General features: G+C 40.1%; 1 protein-coding gene across 2 annotated transcripts in view; it reads right to left on the bottom strand.

Moving 5' to 3' along the window:
• Positions 1-15,135, bottom strand: part of LOC126161892 (hormone-sensitive lipase) — a 119,841-nt gene that overhangs the window by 55,701 nt on the left and 49,005 nt on the right. For both annotated transcript variants that reach the window (XM_049918033.1, XM_049918034.1), the window contains exon 5: positions 9,597-9,772. In XM_049918033.1, coding sequence (XP_049773990.1) covers positions 9,597-9,772 — 176 coding nt within the window. The remainder of the gene's footprint in view (positions 1-9,596; positions 9,773-15,135) is intronic.

Genomic DNA, 15,135 nt, shown 5'->3' with positions numbered 1-15,135 from the left:
TGCATTGCAGACAGGCACAATGAAAAAGAGTGCAAGAAATGTCCAGTTTCAGACTACATGCTCCATCAGAAGTAGAAAAAACACACACATTCACACAACAACAACTCAAACACACATGGCTACTGCCTTCTCCAGGTGCCAAGGCCCAACTGCAACTGCATCTGAGGTGAACAGCAATCTGGCTGGGAAATGTAGTCTGCACCAAAAATGTTCAAATGTGTGTGAAATCTTATGGGACTTAACTGCTAAGGTCATCAGGCCCTAAGCTTACACACTACTTAACCTAAATTATCCTAAGGACAAACACACACACCCATGCCCGAGGGCATGACTTGAACCTCCGCCGTGACCAGCCGCACAGTCCATGACTGCAGTGCCTTAGATCGCTCGGCTAATCCCGCGCGGCGTAGTCTGCACCTGTTGTTCCTGGTTTCTGTTGCACTAGAGACAGAATCTCTGCTCTTGTGCACCAACAACATCAGCCTATTATCAATAACCTACCTACCTACAAAAAACACACCAATCATTTGTTACAACTCTCCACAGTCCCTGTTTCTTTACCACCAAGCATCCTGCTCATCACTGTCAATACCATCTCCCAACACACCAACATCCCCAATGCCCTTGGCCTTGCAGCTATTAAACATTATCTTTCCCAACATCCAACGGATTCCAAACCTACAACCTTCTTCCTGGTCACCATGACCAACTATATTCTCACACCCAACTACTTCTTTTTTGAAAGAATCACCTAGAAACATATCCATAATATAGCAACAAGGACCCACGTGGCACCATCCTATACTACCCATTAACGAGTCATCTAGAGGAATCCTTCCTAACCACCCAGAATTCCAAACCTATCATCTGGTTCAGGTTCACTGATGATGTCATAATGATCTGGACTGAGAGTGATGACACCCTATCCACATTCCCACAGAACCTCCGTAGCTTCTCCCCATTTGCTTCACCTGGTCTTCCTCAGCCCAACAAGCCACCTTCCTTGAAATCAACCTGCACATTATGGATGGCTACATCAGTATCTCCAGCCACATCAAACCCACCAACAATAGCTCCACTTCAACAGCTGCCACTCGTTCCACATGAAGTCCCTTCCATACAGCCTAACCACACATGGCCATCGTACTTGTAATGAGAAGCAGTCTCTTTCCCACGTGTTCCACTGTGGCCTTTACAAATCAAAATTACCCACCCAACCTTGTCCAGAACTAATCTCCCATGCCTTGTGTCACCTACCATTCCCAAATAGCCACTGTCTGGCCTCTTGCGACTCAGTACCACTCAGAACAGCAGCAACTATCATTTTGTCCATCAGGATTTCAACTATCTCTGATCAGGTCCTGAAATGAGGAATATACACCCCAGCACTCTCACAGTGGACATCTACGCAATATCCTTGTCCATCCCTAATCAACAACTCCACCCAATCCATTGTCTCAGGGCTCAAATTCCTCCAATAGACTGCAAGACCTGTCCCATACATCCTCCCATAACCATCTACTCCAGTTCTGTCACAAGTATCTCCTACCAAATCATAGGCACAGACACCTGCGAAAGCAGTCATATGACCTACAAAAACTTATTCACAACTTCTGTGCCACATTCTATGAGGCCATGACTACTTACAAGCTGGCTGGCTGTACAAATGGCCACCACCAAACAGTGGCCATGAGCCACTGAACTATGCAGGTGCTCAACATGCCACACAATACGATGTGCTTCACTTCAACAACTGCTTCACAGCCTGTGCCATCTGACTTGCACAACTGTAAATCTCCATGCTACCCCTCTTGTCTCAACATTCATTAGCACCTATCTTCTACCTCTCAGTCCCCTTCCCTGCCCCCACTCCAGCCCTAAACACTCATGTCTCCCTCTCACTCTCTCTCACACTCTCTCTCTCTCACACACTCTCTCTCTCACACACACTCTCTCTCTCACACACTCTCTCTCTCACACACACTCTCTCTCTCACACACACTCTCTCTCTCACACACACTCTCTCTCTCACACACACTCTCTCTCTCAGACACTCTCTCTCTCTCTCAGACACTCTCTCTCTCTCTCACACACTCTCTCTCTCTCTCACACACTCTCTCTCTCTCTCACACACTCTCTCTCTCTCACACACACTCTCTCTCTCTCTCTCTCTCTCACACACACTCTCTCTCTCTCTCTCTCTCTCACACACACTCTCTCTCTCTCTCTCACACACACTCTCTCTCTCTCTCTCTCACACACTCTCACTCTCTCACACACTCTCACTCTCTCACACACTCTCACTCTCTCACACACTCTCACTCTCTCACACACTCTCACTCTCTCACACACTCTCACTCTCTCACACACTCTCACTCTCTCACTCTCTCACTCTCTCACTCTCTCACTCTCTCACTCTCTCACTCTCACTCCCTCCAATGATGTTTATTCCATATCTCATCTACCTCGGGTAGGTGGCTGCTGATCTCAGATGCAGTTGTAGTTGTAGTTAGGCCTTAGCATTCAGAGGCGACAGTGGCCATATTTGTGTCAGTTGTTTTTTATTCTTTGATGGACATAGTACAAAACCTGAATATTTCTAACATTCTTTTTCATTGTGCCAATCTGCAACTCAATGCCTCCCGTACATGGTGACTAGCAGTCTATCCTTTCCATATTATGGTTGTTCCCTCCTCGACTTCCCAATTTGCTTGTTTAGCTTTTATTCTCATAAACCTAAAATATAGTGAGCCCAGATGGATGATATGTTACGATTTGATCATTATTTTCATTCTTCTCAAGTTTTCTTGTCTCTACTTCACATTAAGCTGTTATCAATCCTGTAGTCTGGGAAACATTTGCCAGAAAAAAAGAGAATGTGATAACTGTATTTGGGAAGAATTTCCAGCACTAACAGAAATAAAAAGGATTGTGCAAACATTCTGACACTTTTGAGCTGAAGTATTTCCAATAAAAGTGAAAACAGTTAAGAGCCACAGAATGCCAAAAATGGAGTTGTAAATAAATTTGTTGAAAACTTTAAGGGCCACAATATTCCAAGAGGATAAAGGGAAATGCATTAACCATTTTTTTTAAAAAATGGGTTCTTCAAAGAGCCAGAAAGTTTAGAAACTGACATTCCAACTACTCTCTCAGAAACCTTGAAGATGTCAGGGAGGAACAGGGGAAAAGGATGCATCAGGATGCTGAGGGAACATAATGATGATACTACATCAGATGAGATTCCAGCACGACTGAGGGCTGCAGAGTACAAGGGGACTAACAAATGAGAAAAAATGCATATCTTTAAAACTGTAGAATTAACATTGGGATTTATATGGCCAAGCAAGAAGAATTCACAGTTTTAGTACATCATGCACTACTGATAGCACAGGCTATGTCAAGCAACACTATCTCCTGACATACATTTGCAAACAACAACAATTTGACCAGCCCTATCACTGCTGTAATCTGGCCTTGCAGACATCTAACATCAGCCACATACCGTATTTACTCGAATCTAAGCCGCACTCAAATCTAAGCCGCACCTGAAAAATGAGACTCAAAATCAAGGAAAAAAAATTTTCCCGAATCTAAGCCGCACCTGAAATTTGAGACTCGAAATTCAAGGAGGAGAGAAAAGTTTTAGGTCGCACCTCCAAATTGAAACAAAGTTCGTCTAATTGTAATATGAGACACAATTTAGCTCGAATGAATGACGATACAGCTGCAGTAGTTTGGTTCGAGTCGTAAGCTTAGCAGTTAAGCTTTACCAGGTAGCCATTGCTACGCGTCAGGCACTCCGTCCGTATTTATACGGATATCCTTCCTTTTTCACGTGCTTCGTATGGTTTGAATTGATTGCTTATTTTTATTTGATCTGATAAGCGCAGTTTTCTTTGTTATAGGTGTTTACGTCACTCTAAGCTGAAAATGCCTTACTGTACTGTGTCATGCATTGTTTGTCGCATTCTGATAGTGCGTGTTTACAGCCTGTCGCCGCTCGCGGCATGGCTTGCTTTTGTGCGCACTACCGCCGCTTACAAATAAAAAATAGAGAGGAATCATCTCATTAGCGAAACATTTGTTGTTACTTACACTAATGCTTTATTTTGATAATGATCAACAAGAACCAAATAATAGACTGCGTATGATAGATGATGTTCTGAACGAAATTTTAGCAAAAATTTTTCTCCGTTTGAAAATCTTTGCAGGCGCCTCTTTAGTTCATTACATTCTGCACAGAAATTAGAGTCATCTTAGATTTAAAAATCTAGTCAGTTGCCGTGCTTCATTTCTGACTGTATCACTATTAGGCATAAGAATAATACGAATATAAACATGACATGATACGCATATTCTTCCGTGTTTGCGGTTGTCACACTCTAGTTTCATAGTTTATTAGGCAGACAGGATTTATATGAGATAGTAGCAAACACGAAACAATACATGGCAAGATGTTTGTATTCATATTAATCTCATGGCGAAGAGAATACTGCATGTGATTCACAATTCATAAAAGTTCCTTCTCACAGGTACGAAAAAAATTCAGAACGTAGAGTTGGCCATATTGATAAACATCCCAAACAGTCTTGCCAGTCGGATTTTCTTAGTACATTGAAATGCTGCTACATTCGAAGATCAACAATACAGAATTTGCATTTACTTCGTTGGATAATGTACCAAAATGCAGTGGTCGAAAGTCTGGGCGGAGGAAAAAGGCTCGTCTTCCACCTTTTTTTTTATTTATTTACTGACACAGAGGTTTTGGTGCCAGTATTTATTTTTGTGCCTACAAAGCATGCCTGTGTAGCGCTACATATATTAGACGGCAGAAGTTAGTTGTGGCGGCACCCACCAACATTTTTCAGAACTCCCGCTTGCTTTGCACTCGATTCTAAGCCGCAGGCGGTTTTTTGGATTACAAAAACCGGAAAAAAAGTGCGGCTTAGATTCAAGTAAATACGGTAAGTATCGTGGACTTGGTCTTTCACAATCATCCTCAGAGAGACATTCACAAGGTACACAAATGCAAGTCTATGGTGTTATAAAGTGCAACTGCTGCTTGGTCTGTAACTAGATGATCCACAGAACTAGGAAGTTCGCCGAGCTGATCATGTAATGTGGCAATGATGGTGCCTATCTGCAAACGATACCCCTTTTGGTGTCAGATGACATGTCTGCAGAAAACTGAATAAGCAAAACTGCAAGGTTTTAGGAACAGAACACCCACATGCCATGGCTGACAATAGCGGTGACAGCCTAAAGGTGACAGGATGGTACTACCTTCTACAGACTGGCATCAATGGACCATTGTTATTTTATGAATTCGCAGCAACTATTTACAAGGAGATGCTGGAAAACTTTGTTGTTCCACAATTGTCATGCAACTATAATTTTTTCCAATACAATGGTGAATGGCACCCCTTCCCCTACATCATCACATAATCCTTTCTCAATGTGATACAACTGTATTCAGCTCATGTGGCTCACACTGCAAATCTACACTGATCATCCAGAACATTATGACTACCTACCTAATAGCTGGTATGTCCACCTTTGGCACAGATAAAAGTGGAGACGCATCATCGGATGGAAGTAATAAGGCCTCGGTAGGTCATTGGAGGGTGTTGGCATCACATCTGCACACACGTCACCTGATTCCCATAAATTCCAGGGAGGGGAGAGATGAGCCTGACACCACATTCAATCGCATACCAGATGTGTTTGATTAGGTTCACACATTGAGTGTTTGGGGACCAGCACATCAGTTGGAATTCACCACTGTGCTCCTCCAACCACTCCATAACATTTATGGCCTTGTGACACGGCGGATTATCTTGCTGGAAAATGCCACTGCCATTGGGTAACATGATCGTTAAGAAGTAGTGTATGCATCCTGCAATCAGTATATGATACTCCTTGGCAAAGATCCACTGGATCCATGGATGCCCACGAGAATGCTCCCTAGAGCATAATGAAGCCACTGCCAACTTGTCTCCATCCCACAGTACATGTTAAGGAGCAGATCTCCCAAAACACGATGGATTCGCAACCCTCCCATCGACACAATGGAGAAGGTTCGGCTCTCTTCAGACCAGGCAATGCTCTGCCACTGCATCAACGTCCAGTGACAATGGTCACATTCCCATTTCAGTCACAGTTGCTGATGCCATGGAGTGTTCAGCACACTCTGCATTAATACACACACTCGTACTCTACCCAACATTAAAGTCTGATGTTAGCTCTACCACAGTTCGCCGCCTGGCCTATTTTACCAGTCTGCCCAGCCTATGATGTCCGACATCTATAATGAGGGGTGGCCACCCAATGCCACAGCATTACCACTACATCTCTTCACATTTTATAGCCAAACAGAGTCAGTTCGTGAGATATGCAATGAAAACACTAAAGGAACTGAAACGTGTGTGCATGTTGAAGTATTTCAAGAGGGTATCTCTTGAGTGATTGGGTGATTACTATGATAGCTTTAAGGCTGTCACATCCAGTCAGTATATAATTTTAATCCTGCCCTATGAACACCACCACACACAAAAAAATTATTATTGTTTGATAATATAATTATTTTTACAATCTCCTTGGGTTTTTATTTATGAAACTAATAAAACAGTGGTAAAAAAGTATTGTCTAGTGTACATGAAATTCACCTGCATTTGACTATTTATAGTAACACATGTTCCTTGCTTTAGTGTTACTGAAATTGATGGACAATGATTTCCATGTGTAACTAGCTGACAACACAACTCCATTTGCCTCACGGTTTTCATTTGCTTGTTTAACTGTGCATGTATACTCCAAAATCTACATCCATAACTAATTTACCAAGAAACTTATAAATATGTTACTCCCACAGCTGTATTTAGATCAACACCCATACTCTGCAAACCACTGAAGTGCACTGTGAAGTTTTCATCAGTTACCACCCACCACGACTAGCAACTATGAACAGTGTTTTGTCAATTTATATTCCCAATGTACATACTGTACTTTTTCTTAAAATGAAAGTAGTGTCAGAATGATGAATGAAACATTTACTTGGGTAAATATACATTATAAGCACATGGACAGGTAAACTTTAACAAAAAATTTTCATTAAAGGTATCTGGATCACGTAGCCATATCTAAAAGATATATCATGGAAATTATGAATGTTAAAATAGAAATGGGGAATTCAACTCAGATCATTATCTCTTATTATCTCTCTAAGATTAAAATAAAGTTTCTCTCATCTAAATCAAAACAGGTGACCAAGAAAGTGACCAGATACAACATCACTACAGCTAATATTACAAAAGAAAACATAGAAAAATTTAGAGAAGAAATTGAAACAAGTAAAGAAGGTGATCGGTGTGAACTCCAGATGCAAATAACTCAAGCAGCAGAGAAAACTTTAGGATTGGCCAAGAATAAAAAGAAGACATGGTGGAATGAGGAGTGTGAAGAAGCACTTAATACAAAGAGCTCAAAAATGGGAAAAGTGGAGATGTTCAAAAAAAGAGGAAGACCATGAGCAATTCAGACAACAAAGAAAAGAAACATCAAAAATAATACAGAAAATCAAAAGAAACTTTGAAAATTCTCAGCTTATTGAAATAGAAGAAAATTTCACCAAAAATAATACTAGAAATTTTTACTAAACTTTTAAACACATACTTAAAGGATATCAGCCACCAAGTATTTGTTTCAAAGATGAAAAATGGCAAAATGGGATCAAATAACAAAGAAAATTGTGAAATTTTAGCAAATTTTTTTGAAAAGTTGTTAAACTGTCCAGTTTCAACAGATAAATTAGAATTTCCAGTGACATGTCAAAATCTAGAGGAAGATTTCCCACCAACAGAGTTAGAAATTCATGAAGCCATAAAAACACTCAAAAACAATAAAGCAAGTGGTGAAGACTCCATTAAAGCAGAATGATTGAAGTGGTCACAGCCAAAAATGATAAAGGACCTACAACTGTTTCTTGAAAACATTTGGAAAACTGGAAAGATTCCACCTGAATGGAAAACAGCATTAATCCACCCACTACATAAAAAAGGGAGACAAACAAAATGTCAATAATTACAGAGGAGTGTCACTTTTGCCATTGGCATACAAAATATTATCAAAAATTCTCCTGAATAGAGTGGTAGATACTTTAGACAAACAACTGGGAGAATATCAGGGTAGTTTTCAAAAGGGAAGATCCTGTGCAAAACAAATTTTTCACTTAAAGTCAATAATTCACCATAGAATGTTAACCAGCAAACCAATAATAGTGTCATTTATTGATTTCAAGAAAGCATTTGATTGTACAGACAGAGAAACGATAGATAAGGCCATTAGAGAATTTGGTGTTAAATCAAAATTAGCAAATATAATTCGTGAAACACTAACAGGTACAATATCTAAAGTCAAATTTATGGGAGATGTATCTTAGTCATTTGAAATAAAAACTGGTGTTAGGCAAAGTGATGGTTTATCACCTTTCATGTTTAACTGTGTTCTAGAAAAAAATTGTAAGGATCTGGAATTCAGAACTAAATAAATCACAAAATTGAACCAATAACTCTGGGAAGGAAAACAAATGGAATCAAGGTAAACTGCTTGGCTTTTGCAGATGATTTTGCAATACTTTCAGAAAACCTGACACAAGCAGTTATTTATATAAACCTTCTGGAAAAAATAGCAAACAGAACTGGTCTCAAAATTTCAGCCGAAAAAAAAAAAAATCATGACAGATATAAAAAATGCACCAAAATTCATAGAAACACAAACAGGTAAAATAGAGCTAGTGCATAAATTTAATTATCTTGGAGAGACTATACAACAGAATGAATCAGAAAAATCTGCAATAGATGTAAGAATTAACAAAATGGAAAGAGCACATGGTTTGACAAAAAATATTTACAGCAAGAAATGTTTATCTAGAAAAACAAAACTAAAACACTACACCACAATGGGAAGACCAGAATGTTTATATGGATCTGAATGCCTAACGATGAACTATAAGATGGACAGACTAGATGTACTAGAAAGAAGGATTATTAGAAAAATAATGGGTGCAATAAAAACTGCAGATGGTTGGAAAACGAAGTACTGAGAAGATCTACAAAAATATAGAGAAATATCTGAAGTAATGGCCAAACGAAGATTAACCTTTTTTGGACACCTCTACTGAATGGATGGAAATATACTAACAAAACAAATCTCCTATATTTCTGGAAGAAGAAATCGACAATAGCATGGATTACAGAAGTAACGAAAGATCTAGAAAGAAACATCAAAATAATCAGAAATAGCAGAAAGAAACCGTTTTATAAAGCAAGAAGAGGAACTGAAGTTGTAAACATGACCCTAGTTGGTCAATACAATTGTAAAAAAATAATGTAGTAATATAAGTACTGCTACGACCTAGCAACAAGTACAAACATTACTCTTTTGAATTTACGCCACTACCCACTGTTCATATGACTGAGAGCAGAAAGCGCATATTTACTACCATTCAATTACAATCACACATCTAGAGGAGACTGCTGTTAAATCCTGTCAATTATTGCTAATTAAAAATGAGTAACTACTTATGGCTACCTCACCATGCCAGCTCGTTTCCGTGCCAGCAGAAGTCTGACTGGCAAAGGCCGTGGTCCAAAATGAGCTGTTGGAACAGGTACTGCAACACCACTCACATTCAAAGGTTCGGGTGGAAGCAGCATCACTTGGTTAACTGCCATACTGGGCCCCACAACTCCTTGCATCCGTGCCATAATTTCTGAAGCATTATATAACACAACAAATCCAGTAACAATATTCATTCAACAATTTTACAATGACAATCACAACAATCAATAGTGAACCTTCAGAAGCAGTTTACAAATGAGCGTACATGTACTCAACTTCTGCATTATTTTCCCACCACAAAATTTCACTAATGAACTGTAAGTGTGAAACAAAAAAATTTCAGAACTGATGCAAGCACACAGAGTAATTACTTAATATGTCCACTAGGATCCAAATATCTATCAGTTTCCTTCATATTACACAATTTGATTCAAGTAAGACCAACACTGAAAAAAAAAAATTAGGTTCTTATATCTGGATCGTACACTTGACAGTTCAAAAGAGACCAGAAGCCAAAGTTAAAACTGGCTGCCAAGTAACACACTAGTCAATCACATTACACAAAACATTTAATTGTGATTGAAGGAGTAACACTTTCAATATTCATCATTAAGATGCATCAAATAGAAACATACAAGGAAACAGGTACTGACTTATACCTAGTGTAACAGAGGTTGCAACAGCACTTTTAAATGGGAGGTGGTAGAGCCAAAGCCCAATCCACACTAACAAGTACCGCTACTCAGGTGAAATTAATGTAATGTGTACATAGATCAGTGGGTTTATTGAAAGGTTGAAACATGGTCAAGCACTTTGCTTGTGGTTCAAATCCCATTTTGGACAGCTTTAATACATCCTGTATGTGGATAATTGTATGGAAGTGAAACATGGACGATAAATAGTTTGGACAAGAAGAGAATAGAGGCTTTTGAAATGTGGTGCTACAGAAGCATGCTGAAGATTAGATGGGTAGATCACATAACTAATGAGGAGGTATTGAATAGGATTGGGGAGAAGAGAAATTTGTGGCACAACTTGACTAGAAGAAGGGATTGGTTGGTAGGACATGTTCTGAGGCATCAAGGGATCACCAATTTGGTACTGGAGGGCAGCGTGGAGGGTAAAAATCGTAGAGGGAGACCAAGAGATGAATACACTAAGCAGATTCAGAAGGATGTAGGCTGCAGTAGGTACTGGGAGATGAAGAAACTTGCACAGGATAGAGTAGCATGGAGAGCTGCATCAAACCAGTCTCAGGACTGAAGAGCACAACAACAACAACAACAACATGTGGATAATACAGAGTTTAAGTAGTGAAGAGATTGACATTATTATTAATGTTTTTAGCTCTCAAAACAGGACTGCAAGTGGTTTCTTTAGTTTTAATATACAATTCAAAGAGTTTCAATGACTACCTGCAACCACGAGGAAGTAGCCTGAGACTGGCAAGAAGTTTACCATTTTCTGCAACCTTCACACAGTGAAAGTGATGTTCCTACTATCATCTTGGGTCTGTCTGATATCGAGGCAGTTTTCTCAGAACATGCATTTTGTGACTTCCCATTAAAGTCACAAATGAGATGATAAATTTGACAGAATTCTGGGTCTGATAATCTACACAAGCTGCCAACACTGTAGAATGCAGCAGTTTAGGAACAGAGGAATCCATTAACCATTTTATAAGGATATTCCATCTGCCATTAGCCTAGTGGTGAACTGAATGCAGCATGAACGTCCACTGCTCCAGGTAATTTCCTCACAATAGGTATGTTCAGAATGAACAACCAAGGAAAGTAAAATAGTAATTTTAATGCATTTTCAAATTCCAGACATCAATTCATTTAAAAATATTTTCACAATAGTGCTCTTGGCTGGTTGTGCACCTCTGAACGTTCTGCAACTCTACATTGAATATTCTCCAAGATCTCCATTGCCATCTATGTGAACAGCTCTGCTATGGGAACTTGTTCTTTCCAGCATTACTTAGTAATTGCGTGGTAAATGTTTGGTAACTGTCATCAGTCAGAGATTTCCAGATATGACATTGAATTAACTGGCTAAATCCACTCGATATTCATTTGAAGCATATGTTACAAGTGTTCTTATCTCTCTTATTATGAGCTATAAACTATGTCATCATAAGTTCATGCTTGTACTCATCCTGATTTAAAAGTAGACTGCGTAATCTGTCTTTCACATAAAAGAAATATGGTCACTTGTATAGGAGGGAAAGGATAGACTTCTGATTAACCATAACATCTGAGCAAGTTAGATTACAGTACAATGTGAAACAGTGTTTATTATCTTGTTTCAGATGTTAAGATTTAGGAAGCTGATGCTGTTATATAATATATAGAGCAGAGTACAGGTCTCAGTTTGATTTATAATTTATGTTCTAGTATTTTACTTCCACTTTTTTCTTTCTTTTTGTAAAGAGCATCCGAGAACAACTTACTAGGAAGTTTAAACTAGCCATTATGCTATTTTTGTGGCCTGGGATTGACATATAAAATAAAAGAATTAAGGACAAGCACCTATATTTTCATACAGCTTCTCTCTTTTCCATTAATTCAGCCACAAATGGCTAGAATGACAAGCAGTTACAAATTGAGGCGAAAGTCTCTGAACTCCTATTGTTTCTGTTGATACATCATCTAACTTCGGTTAGATTAATTCAATCCACAGTCATTTTTGTCAATCCACAGACAGTCAAAGCCAGTTTCAGACCTGCAACCATCTCCATGTAATGTTTTGTTATTAATCTTTTATCTATAGAGATCTCAACCAAACATTTCCCTAGTCATATACTATACAGTAGATCTTCCAATAAAAACAACTCATTCTGTTTGCAGGAAAGTTTCTGTACCTGCTTAGAACAGATTACATTACATTGCACATTATTTTTGTTCATTATTTCATGTAGTATTTCTTCTTCATAGATTCTTAAATGTAGACTGAAAAACTGAGATGTTGCATTTCATCCACATTAGTGCTGTACAAAATCTAAAAACTGATTGACTAGTTCTGCCTAATTCTTGCACAGCTACATGAACCAGGACAATATAAGTACTCTTTTTAAGCACAAAGACACACAGAGTACACACTGGTCTGACATTACAAATCCCTACTGGTAACAAATCTAGCAGCTCACCTTCCGTTTCATATCACTTTACAATGTTACACCCAGATATATATATATATATATATATATATATATATATATATATATATATATATATATATATATATATATATAAAAAATAGAGGGAAACATTCCACGTGGGAAAATATATTTAAAAAGAAAGATGATGAGACTTACCAAACAAAAGCGCTGGCAGGTCGATAGACACACAAACAAACACAAACATACACACAGAATTCAAGCTTTCGCAACAAACTGTTGCCTCATCAGGAAAGAGGGAAGGAGAAGGAAAGACAAAAGGATATGGGTTTTAAGGGAGAGGGTAAGGAGTCATTCCAATCCCGGGAGCGGAAAGACTTACCTTAGGGGGAAAAAAGGACAGGTATACACTCGCACACACACACATATCCATCCGCATATACACAGACACAAGCAGACATTTGTAAAGGCAAAGAGTTTGGGCAGAGATGTCAGTCGGGACGGAAGTACAGAGGCAAAGATGATGTTGAAAGACAGGTGAGGTACGAGCGGGAAGAGAGGATATGCTGAAGGGCAAGTTCCCATCTCCGGAGTTCTGACAGGTTGGTGTTAGTGGGAAGTATCCAGATAACCCGGACGGTGTAACACTGTGCCAAGATGTGCTGGCCGTGCACCAAGGCATGTTTAGCCACAGGGTGATCCTCATTACCAACAAACACTGTCTGCCTGTGTCCATTCATGCGAATGGACAGTTTGTTGCTGGTCATTCCCACATAGAACGCTTCACAGTGTAGGCAGGTCAGTTGGTAAATCACGTGGGTGCTTTCACACGTGGCTCTGCCTTTGATCGTGTACACCTTCCGGGTTACAGGACTGGAGTAGGTGGTGGTGGGAGGGTGCATGGGACAGGTTTTACACCGGGGGCGGTTACAGGGGTAGGAGCCAGAGGGTAGGGAAGGTGGTTTGGGGATTTCATAGGGATGAACTAAGAGGTTACGAAGGTTAGGTGGACGGCGGAAAGACACTCTTGGTGGAGTGGGGAGGATTTCATGAAGGATGGATCTCATTTCAGGGCAGGATTTGAGGAAGTCGTATCCCTGCTGGAGAGTCACATTCAGAATCTGATCCAGTCCCGGAAAGTATCCTGTCACAAGTGGGGCACTTTTGGGGTTCTTCTGTGGAAGGATCCGGGTTTGAGGAGATGAGGAAGTGGCTCTGGTTATTTGCTTCTGTACCAGGTCGGGAGGGTAGTTACGGGATGCAAAAGCTGTTTTCAGGTTGTTGGTGTAATGGTTCAAGGATTCCGGACTGGAGCAGATTCGTTTGCCACGAAGACCTAGGCTGTAGGGAAGGGACCGTTTGATGTGGAATGGGTGGCAGCTGTCATAATGGAGGTACTGTTGCTTGTTGGTGGGTTTGATGTGGACGGACGTGTGAAGCTGGCCATTGGACAGGTGGAGGTCAACGTCAAGGAAAGTGGCATGGGATTTAGAGTAGGACCAGGTGAATCTGATGGAACCAAAGGAGTTGAGGTTGGAGAGGAAATTCTGGAGTTCTTCTTCACTGAGAGTCCAGATCATGAAAATGTCATCAATAAATCTGTACCAAACTTTGGGTTGGCAGGCCTGGGTAACCAAGAAGGCTTCCTCTAAGCGACCCCTGAATAGGTTGGCGTACGAGGGGGCCATCCTGGTACCCATGGCTGTTCCCTTTAATTGTTGGTATGTCTGGCCTTCAAAAGTGAAGAAGTGTGTGTCTGCTTGTGTCTGTATATGTGTGGATGGATATGTGTGTGTGCGCGCGAGTGTATACCCGTCCCTTTTTCGCCCTAAGGTAAGTCTTTCCGCTCCCGGGACTGGAATGACTCCTTACCCTCTCCCTTAAAACCCATATCCTTTCGTCTTTCCCTCTCCTTCCCTCTTTCCTGATGAGGCAACAGTTTGTTGCGAAAGCTTGAATTTTGTGTGTATGTACAGGGTGTCTACGTGGACAAGAAAAAAAAATTCCCGGATTTCCCGGTTAAAAACACAATTTCTCCCGGATGAAATTACGTATAAAGCGGGTGAAAATACATCCGTGTTAAGTAACAGTATACTTTCCCTCGGAGCTGTAAAACCTATCAGTCCTTTGAATCGTAAAGGTCTTATACCGGCGGAGGACGTCCCAGCACTTTTGGAAACGAAATCCAGGAAAAACAATGCGTTTGGAAAGTCGTTTGTTGCGAGACAATATGCACAGAGTTTATTTTCATATTGCTAAAGTATATACACAAATTCCACAAATTACAGCACGGTAGCTTCCGAAACTCTAAATAGAGATTGCGTTGAGCGATGCACTTTGTCAGCCAGTCATAGCTTATGTCACGTGGTCTCGCTAGCGAATGACGGCAGTTA

The sequence above is a fragment of the Schistocerca cancellata genome, chromosome 2 (genome assembly GCF_023864275.1).
Source record: "Schistocerca cancellata isolate TAMUIC-IGC-003103 chromosome 2, iqSchCanc2.1, whole genome shotgun sequence".
In the NCBI taxonomy this organism is placed as follows: domain Eukaryota; kingdom Metazoa; phylum Arthropoda; class Insecta; order Orthoptera; family Acrididae; genus Schistocerca; species Schistocerca cancellata.
Note: the sequence above shows the minus strand (reverse complement) of the source record. Positions and strands in the feature narration are given on the sequence as shown.